The 16,785-nt window shown below is 37.5% G+C and overlaps 1 protein-coding gene across 3 annotated transcripts in view; it reads left to right on the top strand.

Moving 5' to 3' along the window:
* Nucleotides 1-16,785, top strand: part of SRBD1 (S1 RNA binding domain 1) — a 245,303-nt gene that overhangs the window by 39,448 nt on the left and 189,070 nt on the right. For all 3 annotated transcript variants that reach the window (XM_019970090.2, XM_019970089.2, XM_070798591.1), the window contains 2 exons: nt 11,975-12,078; nt 15,529-15,636. In XM_019970090.2, the coding sequence (XP_019825649.2) occupies nt 11,975-12,078; nt 15,529-15,636 (212 nt within the window). The remainder of the gene's footprint in view (nt 1-11,974; nt 12,079-15,528; nt 15,637-16,785) is intronic.

The following is a 16,785-nucleotide window of genomic DNA, read 5'->3' as shown; positions in this document are numbered from 1 at the left end:
TTTATGGATGAGCAAAGAAAGATGTTTCTGTGAGATGGAATCTGCTCCTGGTACAGATGTTGGAAAGATTGTTGAGATGGCAACAAATGATTGATTAATAGAATGTTACATCAGCTTTGTTGGTAAAGCAGTGTCAGGTTTTGAGGGGATTGATTCCAGGTTCTACTGTGGGTAAAATGCTGTCAGCATTTGCCTGTTACAGAGAAATTGCTCCAGAAAGGAAGGGTCAATTGATGTGGCAAACTTCATTGTTGTCTTATTTTAAGAAATTGTCATAGCCACCCCAATCTTCTGCAGCCACCACCCAGATCATTCAGCAGCCATCAAAACTGAGGCAAGACCCTCCACTAACAAAAAGATGATGACTTGCTGAAGGTTCAGATGATAATTAACATTATTTAGCAATGAAGTATTTAAAATTTTTCTAAAACATTTATTGAAATATAGTTGTACAATTTTATATAAATGGCAGGTTACGTATATCAATTCACAAATTTCAAAGGTTTATGCTCCATTTATAGTCATTATAAAATATTGGTTATATTTCCTGTGTTGTATAGTATATCCTTGTAGCTTATTTTATACATAGTTTGTAACCCTTTAAAAAAATTATCTATTTTTATTTCATTTTTTGACTGCTCTGCATCTTTGTTGTGGCATGTAGGCTTTCTCTAGTTGTAGAGAGCAGGAGCTACTCTTTGTTGTGGTGTGAGGACTTCTCACTGTGGTGACTTCTCTTGTGGAGGATGGGCTCTAGAGCCCTAGCTCAGTAGTTGGGCACACAGACTTAGTTGCTCCATGGCACGTGGGATCCTCCTGGACCAGGAGTTGAACCCATGTCCCCTGCTTTGGCAGGTGAATTATTAACTACTCGACCACCAGGTGGAGAAGGCAATGGCACCCCACTCCAGTACTCTTGCCTGGAAAAGCCCATGGATGGAGGAGCCTGGTAGGCTGCAGTCCATGGGGTCGCTAAGAGTCGGACACGACTGAGCGACTTCACTTTCACTTTTCACTTTCATGCATTGGAGAAGGAAATGGCAACCCACTCCAGTATTCTTGCCTGGAGAATCCCAGGGATGGGGTAGCCTGGTGGGCTGCCGTCTGTGGGGTCGCACAGAGTCAGACACAACTGAAGCAACTTAGCAGCAGCAGCAGCAGCAGCAGACCACCAGGGAGGTCCCTAGTTTGTACCTCTTAATCCCTTTCCCCTATCTTTTCCTCTCCTCCATTCCCTCACCCCACTGGTACACTAGTTTGTTCTCTGTATCTGTGTATCTTTTTTTGCTGTATTCTGTAATTTGTTGTATTTCTATATTCCACATATAAGTGATATCATAATATTTTTCTTCTCTATCTGGCTATTTCACTTAGCATAATACCCTCCCTGTTCATCCATGTTGTTACATATGACAAAAATTTTCTTCTTTTTTATGGCTGTGTGTGTGTGTTGATATATACCACATCTTCTTTATCCATTCTTCTGTTGAAGGACACTTAAATTGCTTCCATATCTTGGCAATTGTAAATAATTCGGCTTTGAACATTGCGGTGCATGTATCTTTCTGAGTTAGTGTTTTTGTTTTGGATATACACTCAGCAGCGGAATTGCTGGGTCATATGACAGTTCTACTTTTAGTTTTTTGAGAAACTTCCATGCTGTTTTCCCCAGTGGCTGCACCAATTTACATTCCCAGCAACTGTGTACAGGGTTCCCTATTCCATATCCTCGCCAACATTTGTTATTTGTGTTCTTTTTGGTGATAGCCGCTTTTAAATTAAGGTATGTACATTTTTTTCTTTTAAGACATATTGTATACCTAGACTACAGTATAATATAACTTTTATATGCACTGGGTAACCAAAAAATATGACTTGCTTTATTATGATAGTTGCTTTATTGTAGTAGTCTGAAGCTGAATCTGTTTCAGTATCTCTGAGATTCACCTGTATTCTCTGACTTTATGACACAGTCACAATTGTTTCCTTTGTCCTTGATACTTGAAGGACAGCTTGGCTCAGTATAATATTTTTTCCTTGCATTTCCTTTCCTTATGTTTGTCAAATATGTTTCTCTGTTGTCTTGCTTTGCATGTTTTCATTTGCTTGTTTGTTTTTGGAAATCAGATGTCAGTCTCATTTTCTGTTTTCTAGAAGAACTGAAGATGTGGGTCCTGTGTTGTTTATTCCTTTACTTTATTGGTTTATACAAGGATGAGGGCGATTTGGAATCAGGACACTGCCAATGTTCTTTAAACCTGGAATTCCTCAAGAAATCATTTAAAAAATTTATTTTGTCCTCCTTTCTGAATTTTATTATAAGGAGAAGATAATGAAAAAGACATTGTACAGGAGACAGGGAGCAAGACCATCCCCAAGAAAAAGAAATGCAAAAAGCAAAATGGCTGTCTGAGGAGGCCTTACAAATAGCTGTGAAAAGAAGGGAAGCAAAAAGCAAAAGAGAAAAGGAAAGTATACCCATTTGAATGCAGAGTTCCAAAGAATACAGGGAGAGATAAGAAAGCCTTCCTCAGGGATCAATAAAAGAAATAGAGGAAAACAACAGAATGGGAAAGACTAGAGATCTCTTCAAGAAAATTAGAGATACCAAGGGAACATTTCATGCAAAGATGGTCTCAATAAAGGACAGAAATGGTATAGACCTAACAGAAGCAGAAGATATTAACAAAAGATGGCAAGAATACACAGAGAACTGTACAAAAAAGATCTTCATGACCCAGATAATCATGAAGGTGTGATCACTCACTCTTAACATAGAACCGGACATCCTGGAATGTGAAGTCAGGTGAGCCTTAGGAAGCATCACTACTAACAAAGCTAGTGGAAGCGATGGAATTCCAGTTGAGCTTTTTCAAATCCTAAAAGATAATGCTGTGAAAGTGCTGAAATCAATGTGCCAGCAAATTTGGAAAACTCAACAGTGGCCATAGGACTGGAAAAGGTCAGTTTCATTCCAATCCCAAAGAAAGGCAAAGAATGCTCAAACTACCGCACAATTGCACTCATCTCACACACTAGTAAAGTAATGCTCAAAATTCTCCAAGCCAGGCTTCAGCAGTACGTGAACTGTGAACTTCCAGATGTTCAAGCTGATTTTAGAAAAGGCAGAGGAACCAGAGATCAAATTGCCAACATCTGCTGGATCATGGTAAAAGCAAGAGAGTTCCAGAAAAACATCTATCTCTGCTTTATTGACTATGCCAAAGCCTCTGACTGTGTGGATCCCAATAAACTGTGGAAAATTCTAAAAGAGATGGGAATGGCAGACCACCTCACCTGCCTCTTGAGAAACCTGTATACAGCTCAGGAAGCAACAGTTAGAACTGGACATGGAACAACAGAATGGTTCCAAATAGGAAAAGGAGTATGTCAAGGATGTATATTGTCACCCTGCTTATTTAACTTCTATGCAGAGTACATCATGAGAAATTCTGGGCTGGAAGAAGCACAAGCTGGAGTCAAGGTTGCCGGGAGAAATATCAATAACCTCAGATATGCAGATGACACCACCCTTATGGCAGAAAGTGAAGAGGAACTAAAGAGCCTCTTGATGAAAGTGAAAGAAGAGAGTGAAAAAGTTGGCTTAAAGCTCAACATTCAGAAAATGAAGATCATGGCATCTGGTCCCATCACTTCATGGGAAATAGATGGGGAAACAGTGGAAACGGTGTCAGACTTTATTTTTCTGGGCTCCAAAATTACTGTGGATGGTGATTGCAGCCATGAAATTAAAAGACACTTACTTCTTGGAAGGAAAGTTATGACCAACCTAGACAGCATATTAAAAAGCAGAGACATTACTTTGTCAACAAAGGTCCATCTAGTCAAGGCCATGGTTTTTCCAGTGGTCATGTATGGATGTGAGAGTTACACTGTAAAGAAAGCTGAGTGCTGGGAAGAATTGATGCTTTTGAACTGTGGTGTTGGAGAAGACTCTTGAGAGTCCCTTGGACTGTAGGTAGATCCAACCAGTCCATCCTAAAGGACATCAGTCCTGGGTGTTCATTGGAGGGACTGATGTTGAAGCTGAAACTCCAGTACTTTGGCTACCTGATGTGAAGAACTGACTTATTTGGAAAGACCCTGATGCTGGGAAAGATTGAGGGCAGGAAGAGAAGGGGACAGCAGAGGATGAGATGGTTGGATGGCATGACCGACACAGTGAACATGGGTTTCAGTGAACTCCGGGAGTTGACGATGGACAGGGAGGCCTGGCGTGCTGTGGTTCATGGGGTGGCAAAGAGTCGGACATGACTGAACGACTGAACTGAACTGAATGAAAAAGACTAGAATGTATTACTTTTCATAATGATGTTTAATTATCATCACTAAAATTTTTGAAAACTTATACGGTGGTATACATTTGAAAATGTTTTTTTTTATTTTTGTGTGTGTAACAAAAAAGAATCTTCAGTTATGCTACAAACATTCTTGAACACTAACTGTGCATTTGTTCCTTCTTAGGGTATATAGGTGACATGGTCCCTGCTCTTGAGCTTTTGAAGTGTTTCACTGTTATATCTAAGTTGTCTGTTTTTACTTTTGTGTACAGTGTATCACATGGGGTAAAGTGCATACTTCTGATAATTGGAAAAATTGTTAGAGTGAAGTTTTACTTACCTACTTATTGTCTACTGATACAGCCTAATGAAAAATAATTTTTAGCAAAACCAGTTACTAAACTACTAAAATTCCATTTGCAGAAATTATTGGGCTGTTAGACATTGTCTCCTTTCATTTGATTTAATTTTATTGCAACTTTGGAAAAAATCGTTTTATTCTGTTAATAATAAATATGAATAATACTTCTGTTTTGAATGCCAAAAAACATTTTGGTTTCTGCATTTTAACTAGTATGCATAGCACATGTGACATTCTGAGTTAGTTGTTGTTGCATTTAAATTTGTGATTGACACACTTTTCTAAGTGATAATACTAAGACCTGAGAAAGTAGAGCGTTTTGGGTAATGTCAGTTTTGAAAAACAGCCCTGTGTTTTGAGAATTTTTCAGTTATCTTGGAGGCTAGAGTGATGATATGCCAGCTCAGAAAGATGATTTTTCCATCCATATGATGCTAAGGCCTCATGTCCCCAACTCTGAACTCTGCTTTTCAGCCTCCACATAGATAGCCAAGCATATAGCATCCCAGAATACAGCAGCAAGAGAGAATGATGACAGACTGTGATGAAGGAACAACAGTGGCTGGAACTCCTTCTCCAAATACTGTAGGAAGAGCTGTTGTAGCTGTCTACTAAATTTACATTATTTCTTCTTGCTGCATCTTGTTTTCTTTTGTTTTTTTTGTACGTTGGTTCCTTAGTGTGCTCCTTTCCACAACATGGATTTGTAACTCAGCCTATTCTTTTTTAATAATAGCTTCTTTCACTGATGTCTCACTTTCTGTGCCTTTTAATAGTACCACTTTTACATTCAGTGCTGCTGTCATCTACAGTACTTCTGGTATATCTTTCAATTCTGTTCAGCCACTCAGTCATGTCCGACTCTTTGCGACCCCATGGACTGCAGCATGCCAGGCTTCCCTGTCCATCACCAACTCCTGGAGCTTGCTCAAATTCATGTCCATTGAGTCGGTGATGCAACCATCTCATCCTCTGTCCTCCCCTTCTCCTGCCTTCAATCTTTCCCAGCATTAGGGTCTTTTCAAATTAGTCAGTTCTTCGCATCAGGTGGCCAAAGTATTGGAGTTTCAGCTTCAGCATCAGTCCTTTCAGTGAATATTCAGGACTGATTTCCTTTAGGATAGACTGGTTGGATCTCCTTGCAGTCCAAGGGATTCGCAAGAATCTTCTCCAACACCACAGTTCAAAGACATCAATTCTTCGGCACTCAGCTTTTTTTTTATAGTTCAACTCTCACATCAATACATGGCTACTGAAGAAGCCATAGCTTTGACTATATGGACCTTTGTTGGCAAAGTAATGTCTCTGCTTTAAAAAAAAATTTTTTTTAATTGAAGGATAATTGCTTTACAGAATTTTGTGGTTTTCTGTCATACATCAACAAGAATCCACCATAGGTATACCCGTTTCCCCTCCCTCCAGATCTCCCTCCCATCTCCCTTCCCACCCCACCCTTCAGCCTGTCACAGAGGCCCTGTTTGAGTTCCCTGAGTCTTACAGAAAATTCCCTTTGGCTCTCTGTTTTACACATGGTATTGTAAATTTCTGTGTTACTCTCTCCATACATCTCCCCTTCTCCCTCCTCTCCTCCCACTTTGTCCATAGGTCTGTTCTCTATGTCCATTTCTTCATTGCCACCCTGAAAATATATTCATCAGTGCCATCTCTTCAGATTCCATATATATGTGTCAGTATACGATATTTATATTTCTTTTTCTGACTTACTTCACTAAGTATAATGGGCTCTAGTTTCGTCCACTTCATTAGAACAGATTCACATGTGTTCCTTTTTATGGCTGAGTAGTATTCCATTGTATATATGTACCACAGCTTCTTTATCCATTTTCTGACAATGGACATCTAGGTTGCTTCCATGTTCTAGCTATTGTAGATAGAGCTGCAGTGAACACTGGGGTATGTGTATCTTTTTCAGTTTTGATTTCCTTAGGGTATATGCCTAGAAGTGAGATTGCTAGGTTATATGGTGGTTTTACTGATTTGCATTTATCTGACAGTGAGTGATGTTGAGCATCTTTTCATGTGCTTGTTAGCCATCTGTATGTCTTCTTTGGAGGAATGTCTCTTGAGGTCTCTTTCCCACCTTTTGATTGGGTTGTTTTTTTGGTATTGAATTGTATAAGCTGCTTGTATGTTTTGGAAATTAATTCTTTATCAGTTGTCTCCCTTGGTATTATTTTCTCCATTTTGAGGGCTGTCTTCACCTTTTAAAGCTTTCAAGTTTAATTAGGTCCCACTTGTTTATTTTTGTTTTTATTTCCATTACTCTAGGAGGTGAGTCATAGAAGATCTTGCTTTGATTTATGTCATTGAGTGTTCTGCCTATGTTCTCTTTTCTAAGAGTTTAATAGTTTCTGGTATTACATTTATGTCTTTAATCCATTTTGAGTTCTGCTTTTTAATATGCTGTCTAGAATGATCATAGCTTTTCTTCCAAGGAGCAAGTGTCTTTTAATTTCATCGCTGAAGTCACCATCTGCAGTGATTTTGGAGCCCCCAAAATAGTCTCTCACTGTTTCCATTGTTTCTCTATTTGCCATGAAGTGATGGGACTGGGTGTCATGATCTTAGTTTTCCGAATGTTGAGTTTTAAGCCAGCTTTTTCACTCTCCTCTTTTACTTTCATCAAGAGGCTCTTTAGTTGTTCTTTACTTTCTGTCATAAGGGTAGTGTCATATGCGTATCTGAGGTTATTGATATTTCTTCCAGCAATCTTGATTCCAGCTTCAGTGGAATCCTCCAGTCCAGCGTTTCTCATGATGTACTCTGCATATAAGTTAAATAAGCAGGGTGACAATATACAGCCTTGATGTACTCCTTTCCCGATTTGGAACCAGTCTGTTCCATGTCCAGTTCTAACTGTTGCTTCCTGACCTGCATACAGGTTTCTCAAGAGGCAGGTCAGGTGGTCTGGTATTCCCATCTCTTTCAGAATTTTCCACAGTTTGTTGTGATCCACACAGTCAAAGGCTTTGGCATAGTCAATAAAGCAGAATTAGGTGCTTTTCTGGAGCAAAGGTGAGAATGGCCTTGTATTATATTTTAATAAATAAAGATTAAATAACTTCTACTCTATTATTGTATTCTGCATGAATGAATTTATTATCTATAAATCTTTGGATAAAGAACTTTTATTTACTGTTGAGTGTTCCTTTCACTATTTTAGAGAGCTGGCAGACATTGAAGGTTTTGTCCAGCCCCAAATAAAGTTTATTTTGCATTAAAAATTTATTTTTAAGTGATTATTTCTGCCAGTGTTTACCTTAGAAATATCTCAAATATATTTAAAGTGTTTTTAAAGTATCTATAGTTTTTTAAACTTTGACAATTTGTTCTGTATTTAACATTTTACTTGAAAGTTTCAAAAAGATATATACTTTTCCTTTTTTATGTAGCAGTGAAATTGCTGAATTATATAGTATCTTTCTTTAACCTTTTGAAGAACTGCCATATTGTTGTCCAAAGTGGCTACACTATTTTACCTTTCCACCAACAGTTTATGAGGATTCTGTTTCTTTATATCCTAATCCGTACTTACTCCCTGTCTTTTTTATTGTGGCCATTTTATTATGAAGTCATATCTCATTATGGTTTTGATTTGCATTTCTCTAGTAAAAACTGATGTTGAGCATCTTTTTATGTACCCATTGAACATTACTATATTATCTTTGGAAAAATATGTCTGTGGCCCTTTTGAATATTTTTAGTTAGGTTTTGTCTTTTTACTGTTGAGTTATGAGTTGTATGTTCAGGTGTAAGTCCTTTGTATGATGTACGATTTGCAAAACTTTAAAAAATTTTTTTGCTAAGGGCTTTCTTTTCGCTTTCTTGACAGTATTCTGTGAGGTTTAGAGAGTATAATCTTGTTAAAGTCATCTGTGTAGTTTTTTTATTGTGTTGATTATGCTTGTGGTGTTTTACCTAAGGCTGTATGTAACTTAAGACTATGTATTTTCTCATGTATTTTCTTCTAAGTGTCTTATATCAAGGGGTGTGATCAATTTTGAGCTAATTTTTGTGTATGATGTGTGGAAACAATCCAACTTCATACTTATGCATGTGACCACCCATTGTCCCAGCGTCACTTACCGAAAAGGCTATTTTCCCCATTAAACTGTCTTAGCACCGTTACTGACATTCACTTGATGGTGGATGTATAGATTTATTTCTGGACTGTCAGTTCTATTCTGTTGATCTGTATGTTTATCTTTAATGCCACACTGTTGTTTACTGTAGTTTGTAATTGAGAAGCAACAGTCCTCCAGGTTTGTTCTTTTTTTAAACAAGATTGACTTGTTTATGCTGGGTCCCTTTAATTTCTGTTTGAATCTTGGAGTTTGTTCAATTTCTGCAACAAAATCGACTGGGATTTGATAGGGCTTATATTGAATTTATGAATTAATTTGGGGATTATTGCCATTTAGCAATATTAAGCCTTTTGGTCCATGGACCTGGGATGTCTTTCCATTTATTTGGGTTCAATTAAAAAAAAAAATGTTTATAGTTTTCAAGAGTATAAGTTTTAAACGTATTTTGTTAAATTTATTCCTAAGTATTTTATTCTTGCTGGTGGTATGGTAAATAGAATTAAAAAAAATTATTTTCATAATGTTTATTGCTAGTGTGTAGAAACTGATTATCCTGCAACCTTGCTGAACTGTATCAGTTCAAATAGTTTTATAGTGAATTTCTTAGGATTTAGTGTAAGCAAGAGCATATTATCTGCAAATAGAGATAGTTTTACTTCTTTCTTTTCAATCTAGAGGCCTTTTATTTCTTGGGTAATTCTCCAGGATGGAACCTTTAATAAAGTGTTGACTAGAAGTGCAAGAGGAGACACTCTTGTAATCGTAGAGAGAAAACATCCAGTCTTTTACTGTTAAATATTATGTTTTCTGTGGAGTTTTTGTATGTACCTTTATCATGTTGAAGAGTTTGCTTTCTGTTCCTAGTTTACTCTGTATTTTTTATCATGAACAACTGCTGGAATTTTTTCAAATATTACTTCTGCATTTATTGACACGACCATGTAATTTTTGTTTTTTATTCTATTGTTAATGATGTATTATGCTAGCTGCTTTTTGGATATTAAATCAACCTTGCATTCCTGGAATTAATCCCTTTTGAGCCTCATGTATAATTTTTTAAGTATGTTTATGAGTTTGGTTTACTATTACTAGTATTTTATTGAGAATGTTTGCATCTATATTCCTAAGAAGTAACAGTCTTTACATTTTTCTTACAGTGTTCTTGTCTGGTTTTGGTATTAGGGTAAACAGAATCAGGAAGCTTTTTTTGTTCCTATTGTATTTTTCGAGGAGTTTGTGATGAATTGGTATTGATTCTTCTTTAAATATTTAGTGGAATTCAGCAGTGTAGCCATAGGAGCCTGGGTTTTTCCTTGTGGGAAAATTTAAAATTATTAATTCTATCTTTTTACTTGTTAGGGATCATTGTGGATTTTCTGTTTCTTTTTTGTTCTATTTTGGAAGTTGGTGTCTTTTTAGGAATTTGTTCATTTGATTAACCTAATTTGGTATATAGTTGTAGTATTCTCTTATGATCCCTTTTATTTTTATTTCTATAATATTCATATTAATGGCTCCTTTCACTCCTGATTTTGATAATTGGAATGTCTCCTTCTTTGCCTTGGTCATCTATTGAAAGGCTTGTTGATTTTGCTGATATTTTCCAAGACCTAGCTTCTGGTTTTGTTGATATTTTTTGTTGTTCTCTATTCTGTATTTTATTTAGTTCCCTTCCATTGTTTATTATTTTCTTCCTTCTGCTTGCTTTAGGTTTGCTTTGTTTGCTGTTTTTGAGGAGTGTTTTTAATGTGTTTTAAAATAATTAATTCTTTTAATATACTGATTAAGAGCAGAGACAGCTTGATGTGAATTTAAATTCCTCCTTTGCTACTTGCTGGCTTTTTGGTCTTGGACAAGTTAGTTTTAGAAGAATTATCATATAAAAGTAAGATGATAGCACATGCATTACTGGTGGCTTTGAAGATAAATGAGGTGACATATTTAGTGCTTAGATGGACCTGACAATTAGTAAGTGCTCAATAAATGGTAATGATTAGTAGTTGTTAAATATTCCACTTAGAGTTTTGCATATTTGTATTTATCTTAGTGATGTCTTTTAACAAATGAAGGAAGTATATCCTTTTAAGCCTAGTTTACAGTCCCCAAACTTTCTGGCACCAGGGACCAGTTTTGTGGAAGATTATTTTTCTATAGGCTTGGGGTGTGGGGGTGGGGTAGGATGTGGAGTGGATGGTTTCAGGGTGATTTAAGCCTTTTACATTTATAGTGCGCTTTGTTTCTATTACTTCTATTTATTGTGTACTGTATTTCTGTTATTATTACATTAGCTCTATCGCAGATCATCAGGCAGTAGATCCCAGAGGTAAGGAACCTCTGCTCTCAGTTCAGTTCAGTTGCTCAGTCATGTCCAACTCGTTGCGACCCCATGGACTGCAGCAGCACGCCAGGTTTCCCTGTCCATCACCAACTCCCGGAGCTTACTCAAACTCATGTCCATTGAGTTGGTGATGCCATCCAATTACCTCATCCTCTGTCATCCCTTTTTCCTCCCACTTTCAGTCTTTCCCAGCATCAGGGTCTCTTCCAGTGAGTCAATTCTTGGCATCAGGTGGCCAAGGTACTGGAATTTCAGCTTCAGCATCAGTCCTTCCAATGAATATTCAGGACTGATTTCCTTTAGGATGGACTGGTTTGATCTCCTTGCAGTCCAAGGGACTCTAAAGAGTCTTCTCCAACACCACAGTTTGAAAGCATCAATTCTTTGGCACTCAGCTTTCTTTATAGTCCAACTCTCACATCCATCCATGACTACTTAAAAAACCGTAACTTTGACTAGACAGACCTTTGTTGGCAAAGTAATGTCTCTGCTTTTTAATATGCTGTCTAGGTTGGTCATAGCTTTTCTTCCAAGGAGCAAGTGTCTTTTTAATTTCATGGCTGCAGTCACCATCTACAGTAATTTGGAGCTCTAGGTGATCAAAAACTTTGAGTTAGTAGAATCTGAAATGAGATTTTAGATCACTGAAGTCTCTTCCTGTGACTGTCATAGGCTTTGTAGCTCTATTTTATTTTGGAAAAAAGTATTTAAAAATGAGTGTTTTTGAATACATTCTTGATAAATAAATGAACTGATAGAACTGTAACCTGGGTAACCACCCAATTTGTTTCACAAGTGTTGACTGATTAAATTGATCATTTATGTATTTTGTGGATCATCATTCTTTACTCTATATGTTTGCACTCAGATTCTGGCAATTAACCGTGGAGAAAATTTGAAGATACTGACTGTCAAGGTTAACATTCCTGATGGAGTAAAGAAAGAGTTCTGCAAGTGGTGCATACAAAACAGGTTTTTACAGAATTTCTTTCTTTCATTTTAAAAATGCTTTATCGAGATCTATATGGAAAGATGTCCGTTGTGTTAAAAAATAAACAATGGATAGATATGTATCTTTTTTACATTTTTATAAAACGTGTGTGTTGAAATAGGAACTATCTGGCAAGTATGTAAGAATTATTAATAATGGCTATTTCTGGGAAGAAGGACTTTCAGTTTAATCTGTATCATATAAATCTTTTATGCTGCTGCTACCGCTGCTAAATTGCTCCAGTCATGTCCGACTCTGTGCGACCCCATAGACAGCAGCCTACCAGGCTCCCCCGTCCCTGGGATTCTCCAGGCAAGAACAGTGGAGTGGGTTGCCATTTCCTTCTCCAATGCATGAAAGTGAAAAATGACAGTGAAGTCGCTCAGTTGTGTCCGACTCTTCGTGACCCCATGGACTGCAGCCTGCCGGGCTCTTGCGCCCATGGGATTTTCCAGGCAAGAGTACTGGAGTAGGTTGCCATTGCCTTCTCCAAATCTTTTCTAAAGAGCATTTTTTCTTTTTTGAAAAAGATGAATTAACAGAAACATATTGTGTATAGTATATTTGAAGTCTTTTGTTCATTAAGGATAATTGAGACAAAATTTTATCAGATATCATATGAATAGTGAATGAATTACTGGCCACTAGCCTTTTTTATTTTTTAAAATTAGCTTTTAGTGTCAGTGCATGGGATAGTCGTATGGTAAATCATTCTGTCCCCAAATGTTTGTCATATCACTTTGAGAAAATGCTACACTAAAGTGGTTCTGTAGTAGATTGTCATGTAGTAGATTTAAAGGGAACTGTACCCTATATCCATTTCTCTTTTAAATATGGGAAAATGAAAGCTAGATGGAGAGAGCCTACCTTTATCTATAGATACAAAATTGGGGGAGTGTATTTCTTTGCCAAAGTGGAGTATGTTTCTTTGTCTAAAGGGGTTAGCAAAGCATGTCTCTGTCAAAAACACACATGTAAGCCCTGGGTCTTTTTCATTTGTTTATAGTACTTTCTTTAAAAAATTTTTTTTTAATTTTAATTTCTTTATTTTTAATTGAAGGATGATTGCTTTACAATATTGGTTTGATTTCTGCCATACAGCAGCATGAATTAGCTATAGGTGTACTTATGTCCCTTCTCTCTTGAACCTCCCTCCCACCTCCCACCCCTGCCTGCCCCTCTGGGTTGTAACAGAGCCCCAGTTTTACAGTACTTTCTTGACCCATGTAGGAATCTGAGGTTTGTGACCTCTGTCTTAATCTGTGTGCTTCATTGTACACATCTTATGTACCATGTCTTTTGTATTGTGGGATTTTAATTAAAGTGCTGCCCTTCTTAGTATTTATTCAGAGATGTTTAACTGTTGAGTTAGAGGAAGAATCATCGTCATAACAGTATTACACACTTAAAAGACTACAGTATAGTATAAACATTACTCTTATATATGCTCTAGGAAATCAAAAACGTCATGTAACTCACTTAATTGTGATACTTTATTGTGGTGGTCTGGAACCTATCTAACTGACAGTATCTCTGAGGTATGCCTATAACAGCGACAGAATATAAAAATAATAACTGTGCCTTAATTCACATCTTAGTTCTTTTACCTCTCATGACATCAGGAATAGGTGACAGTAGGGAGAAACAGGGTTTGGATGGAAGGAAGGATATATGTTCTACATAAAATTGCATTCATTCAAATTAAGAAGCAAAACTGTATTCTACTCAAGTAATACCCTTCTATGGAAGGGATTCAGTTAGTTGTTCTGTAGCCTTTCGTGTGTGTGTGTGTGTGTGTGTGTGTCTTTATGCACGCTCAGTTGTGTTCGTTTGTGACCCCATGGACTGTAGCCTGCCAGGCTCCTCTGTCCATGGAATTTTCCAGGCAAGAATACTGGGGTGGATAGCCATTCCTTTCTCTAAGGGATCTTCCCAAGCCAGGGATCAAACCCAGGTCTCCTGCATTGCAGGTGGATTCTTTATCGCAGAGCCACCAGGGAAGCTCTTGTATCATATTATAAATGCTTAAATATTTGTTCACTGAAATTTAGTTAATTTCCTAGCTGAGATAAGTAAGGGAGATGACAGTGTATATTAATGGTTTATTAAGAATGATTGATAAAATATTAGTATTTTTCTATTCAAGAGCCGTTGAAGGATGCAGGCAGAAATGCTGTAGTTGTAGAGAAAACAGAAGGGGTAGGGCTGAATTTGTTTGTCCTTTTTAGCTTGTGTTTTTATCTTACTATTCTTTCTCAAATTTCTACTAATGATGGGTTCTCTGATATTTATATTTATCAGTATGTGTGCAGATATACTGCCTAATAGAGCAGTACAACCTCAGGAATAGAGTGAGTTCTACTCAAGAATGACAAGAGGCAATGAAAAAAACAGAGTTTCTCCTTTACTCAATCTATTTTAACTCTCAGGAAGAGATTGCTGCTGCTGCTGCTGTTGCTAGGTCTCTTTAGTCGTGTCCGACTCTGTGCGACCCCATAGATGGCAGCCCACCAGGCTCCCCCATCCCTGGGATTCTCTAGGCAAGAACACTGGAGTGGGTTGCCATTTCCTTCTCCAGTGCATGAAAGTGAAAACTGAAAGTGAAGTCGCTCGGTCATGTCCGACTCTTAGCGACTTCATGGACTGCAGCCTTCCAGGCTCCTCCATCCATGGGATTTTCCAGGCAAGAGTACTGGAGTGGGGTGCCATTGCCTTCTCCACAGGAAGAGATTAAGAAATAGTGAAAGAAGGATACAGTGCTTGTCTTAGCTTCAGCTGCCATAACAAAATACCATAGACTGGGTGGCTTAAACAATAGAAATTTTCTCCCAGTTCTGGAAGCTGGAGGTCGAAGATCAAGGTCAGGCTGACGTGGATTTTGATGGGAACCCTCTTTTTGGCTTGCTTCTCATTATGTCCTCACCTGGCATTGTGGAGAGGCAGGTATCTGATGTTTCTTCTTATGTGGGCACTAATCCCATCATGGAGACCCTGCCTTCATGACCTCATCTAAACCTAATTATCTCTCAACAGCCACATCTCCATCCAACTTAGTGGTTAGGGTTTCAACATACTAATTTTAGGGACATAATTCAGTCTGTAGCAGCGCTTCAGTAATTTTTGTGACTTTCTTATAGCTTAACAATTTTGGCCATTATTAATAATGCCTTGGGGACTCTCCCCAGAATAGGTTTTTCCTTCCTTAAGTTTTGTGTGTGACCATGGTTACCAGGTTTTTAAAAATAAGAACTCCAGATGTCACAGTAATAATTTTCAGACATCACAGCCTCTCCTCACAGATTATGTTACTTTGGCTTCAGTAAAGTTTCTTCCCCCCCTTTTCTTTTCCACTTCCCCCTCCTCTTCCAGGAGCCCTTTTATGGTCTTATTCTTGTTTCATCAGTGTTAGTATAGGCTTTTCTTTTTTACAGGTGGAGACCACGTGGCTTTGCAAGGCCAGAGTTAATGAAGATCTTATACAACTCACTGGATGATTCCTTTAAACGCCTTATTTATCCTCTCCTTTGTAGAGAGTTCAGGTATGCATCTTGTGTTATTTAACTTTGTGTACTGTTTACTTTTACGTATGGTAATAGGCCCATAAAAGCGTGCAGTAAATATTTGTCGATCCATTAACCAAGCCAGAGAAGTGAGTCAGAATCACAGAGTCTTAAATTTAAGCCTAGATTTCAATCTGTAGAGGCATTCACATGCATAGATCACAAAACATAGCTCTTAATTACAGTATACTTTTCAAATCTTGACCACTTAATGTATACCCCTTCCAGTTCTGCAATACCAGTATTTCAGTTTGACAACCAAGCCAAACAAATGGTTTTATTGATGAGAGATTTGGATTGGGAGAAACAAACTAAGCAGTTAATAGAGAAGTTAGTTGGCAGCAGTTTCAGAGGTAAGAGAGCCAAAAAAGGCATAAGGAAATCAGTAGAGTGCGTGAGGAATATGTTACTATGAGAGAAAGCTAATATATATGTTTTAAACTCCAAATGGGAGTTGTTCGGAGGAATAATCATCAGCAGTGATGAGCAAATATTATGAGACTGTTAAAGTGACCATCTAAATGGACTAGCAGAAGAACTAAGGTTTACAAAGAACTGCAAAAGAGGTGAGGTACTGAATTATCTGTAGGGGAGGAGATGGACAGAAATGTTGGGAGGTGAAAACCCTTTCTTCTACCTCTCTCTCTAACCTTTATCTTGGTAGTTAGCCTTTAGACACCAGCCATGCCTTCATATATTCTTTCCTTTGTGCTATAGATTTTCTTTATTCTGACTTATTTAAAGGTTTTAGCAAGAGTCACCAAAAACTAGAAATTGTAGCCATCTCTTCAGCCTCACTAGAATTTATAGCAGCCTTTGTGTATGTCTCTTTTTCCTTTCCTGGACCTGACCGCTGACTTTGGAGGCATTAGAGTAGGGAGTGAGCAGATACTTTTAAAAAGGACATATAGCTCCTTTCTGTCCAGCTTCTTTTTATCAAGGTCGTTCATTGTCTTGATTCATCCTTTTTAGCCCAGACATCCCTTAAATATATTGTTTCTTTTGGAACCCTATCTCATTTCAAGTCTGTGAAGTAACATAACTTGCTTTTGAGTGCTGGGATATAATGTTTTAAAAAGGGCTTTTGTTCTTAATGAAGAAAAAAAAATTATCTTACTAAAATTTTAA

This window comes from Bos indicus, chromosome 11 (genome assembly GCF_029378745.1).
Source record: "Bos indicus isolate NIAB-ARS_2022 breed Sahiwal x Tharparkar chromosome 11, NIAB-ARS_B.indTharparkar_mat_pri_1.0, whole genome shotgun sequence".
In the NCBI taxonomy this organism is placed as follows: Eukaryota; Metazoa; Chordata; class Mammalia; order Artiodactyla; family Bovidae; genus Bos; species Bos indicus.
This window is presented reverse-complemented; position numbering and strand designations above follow the sequence as displayed.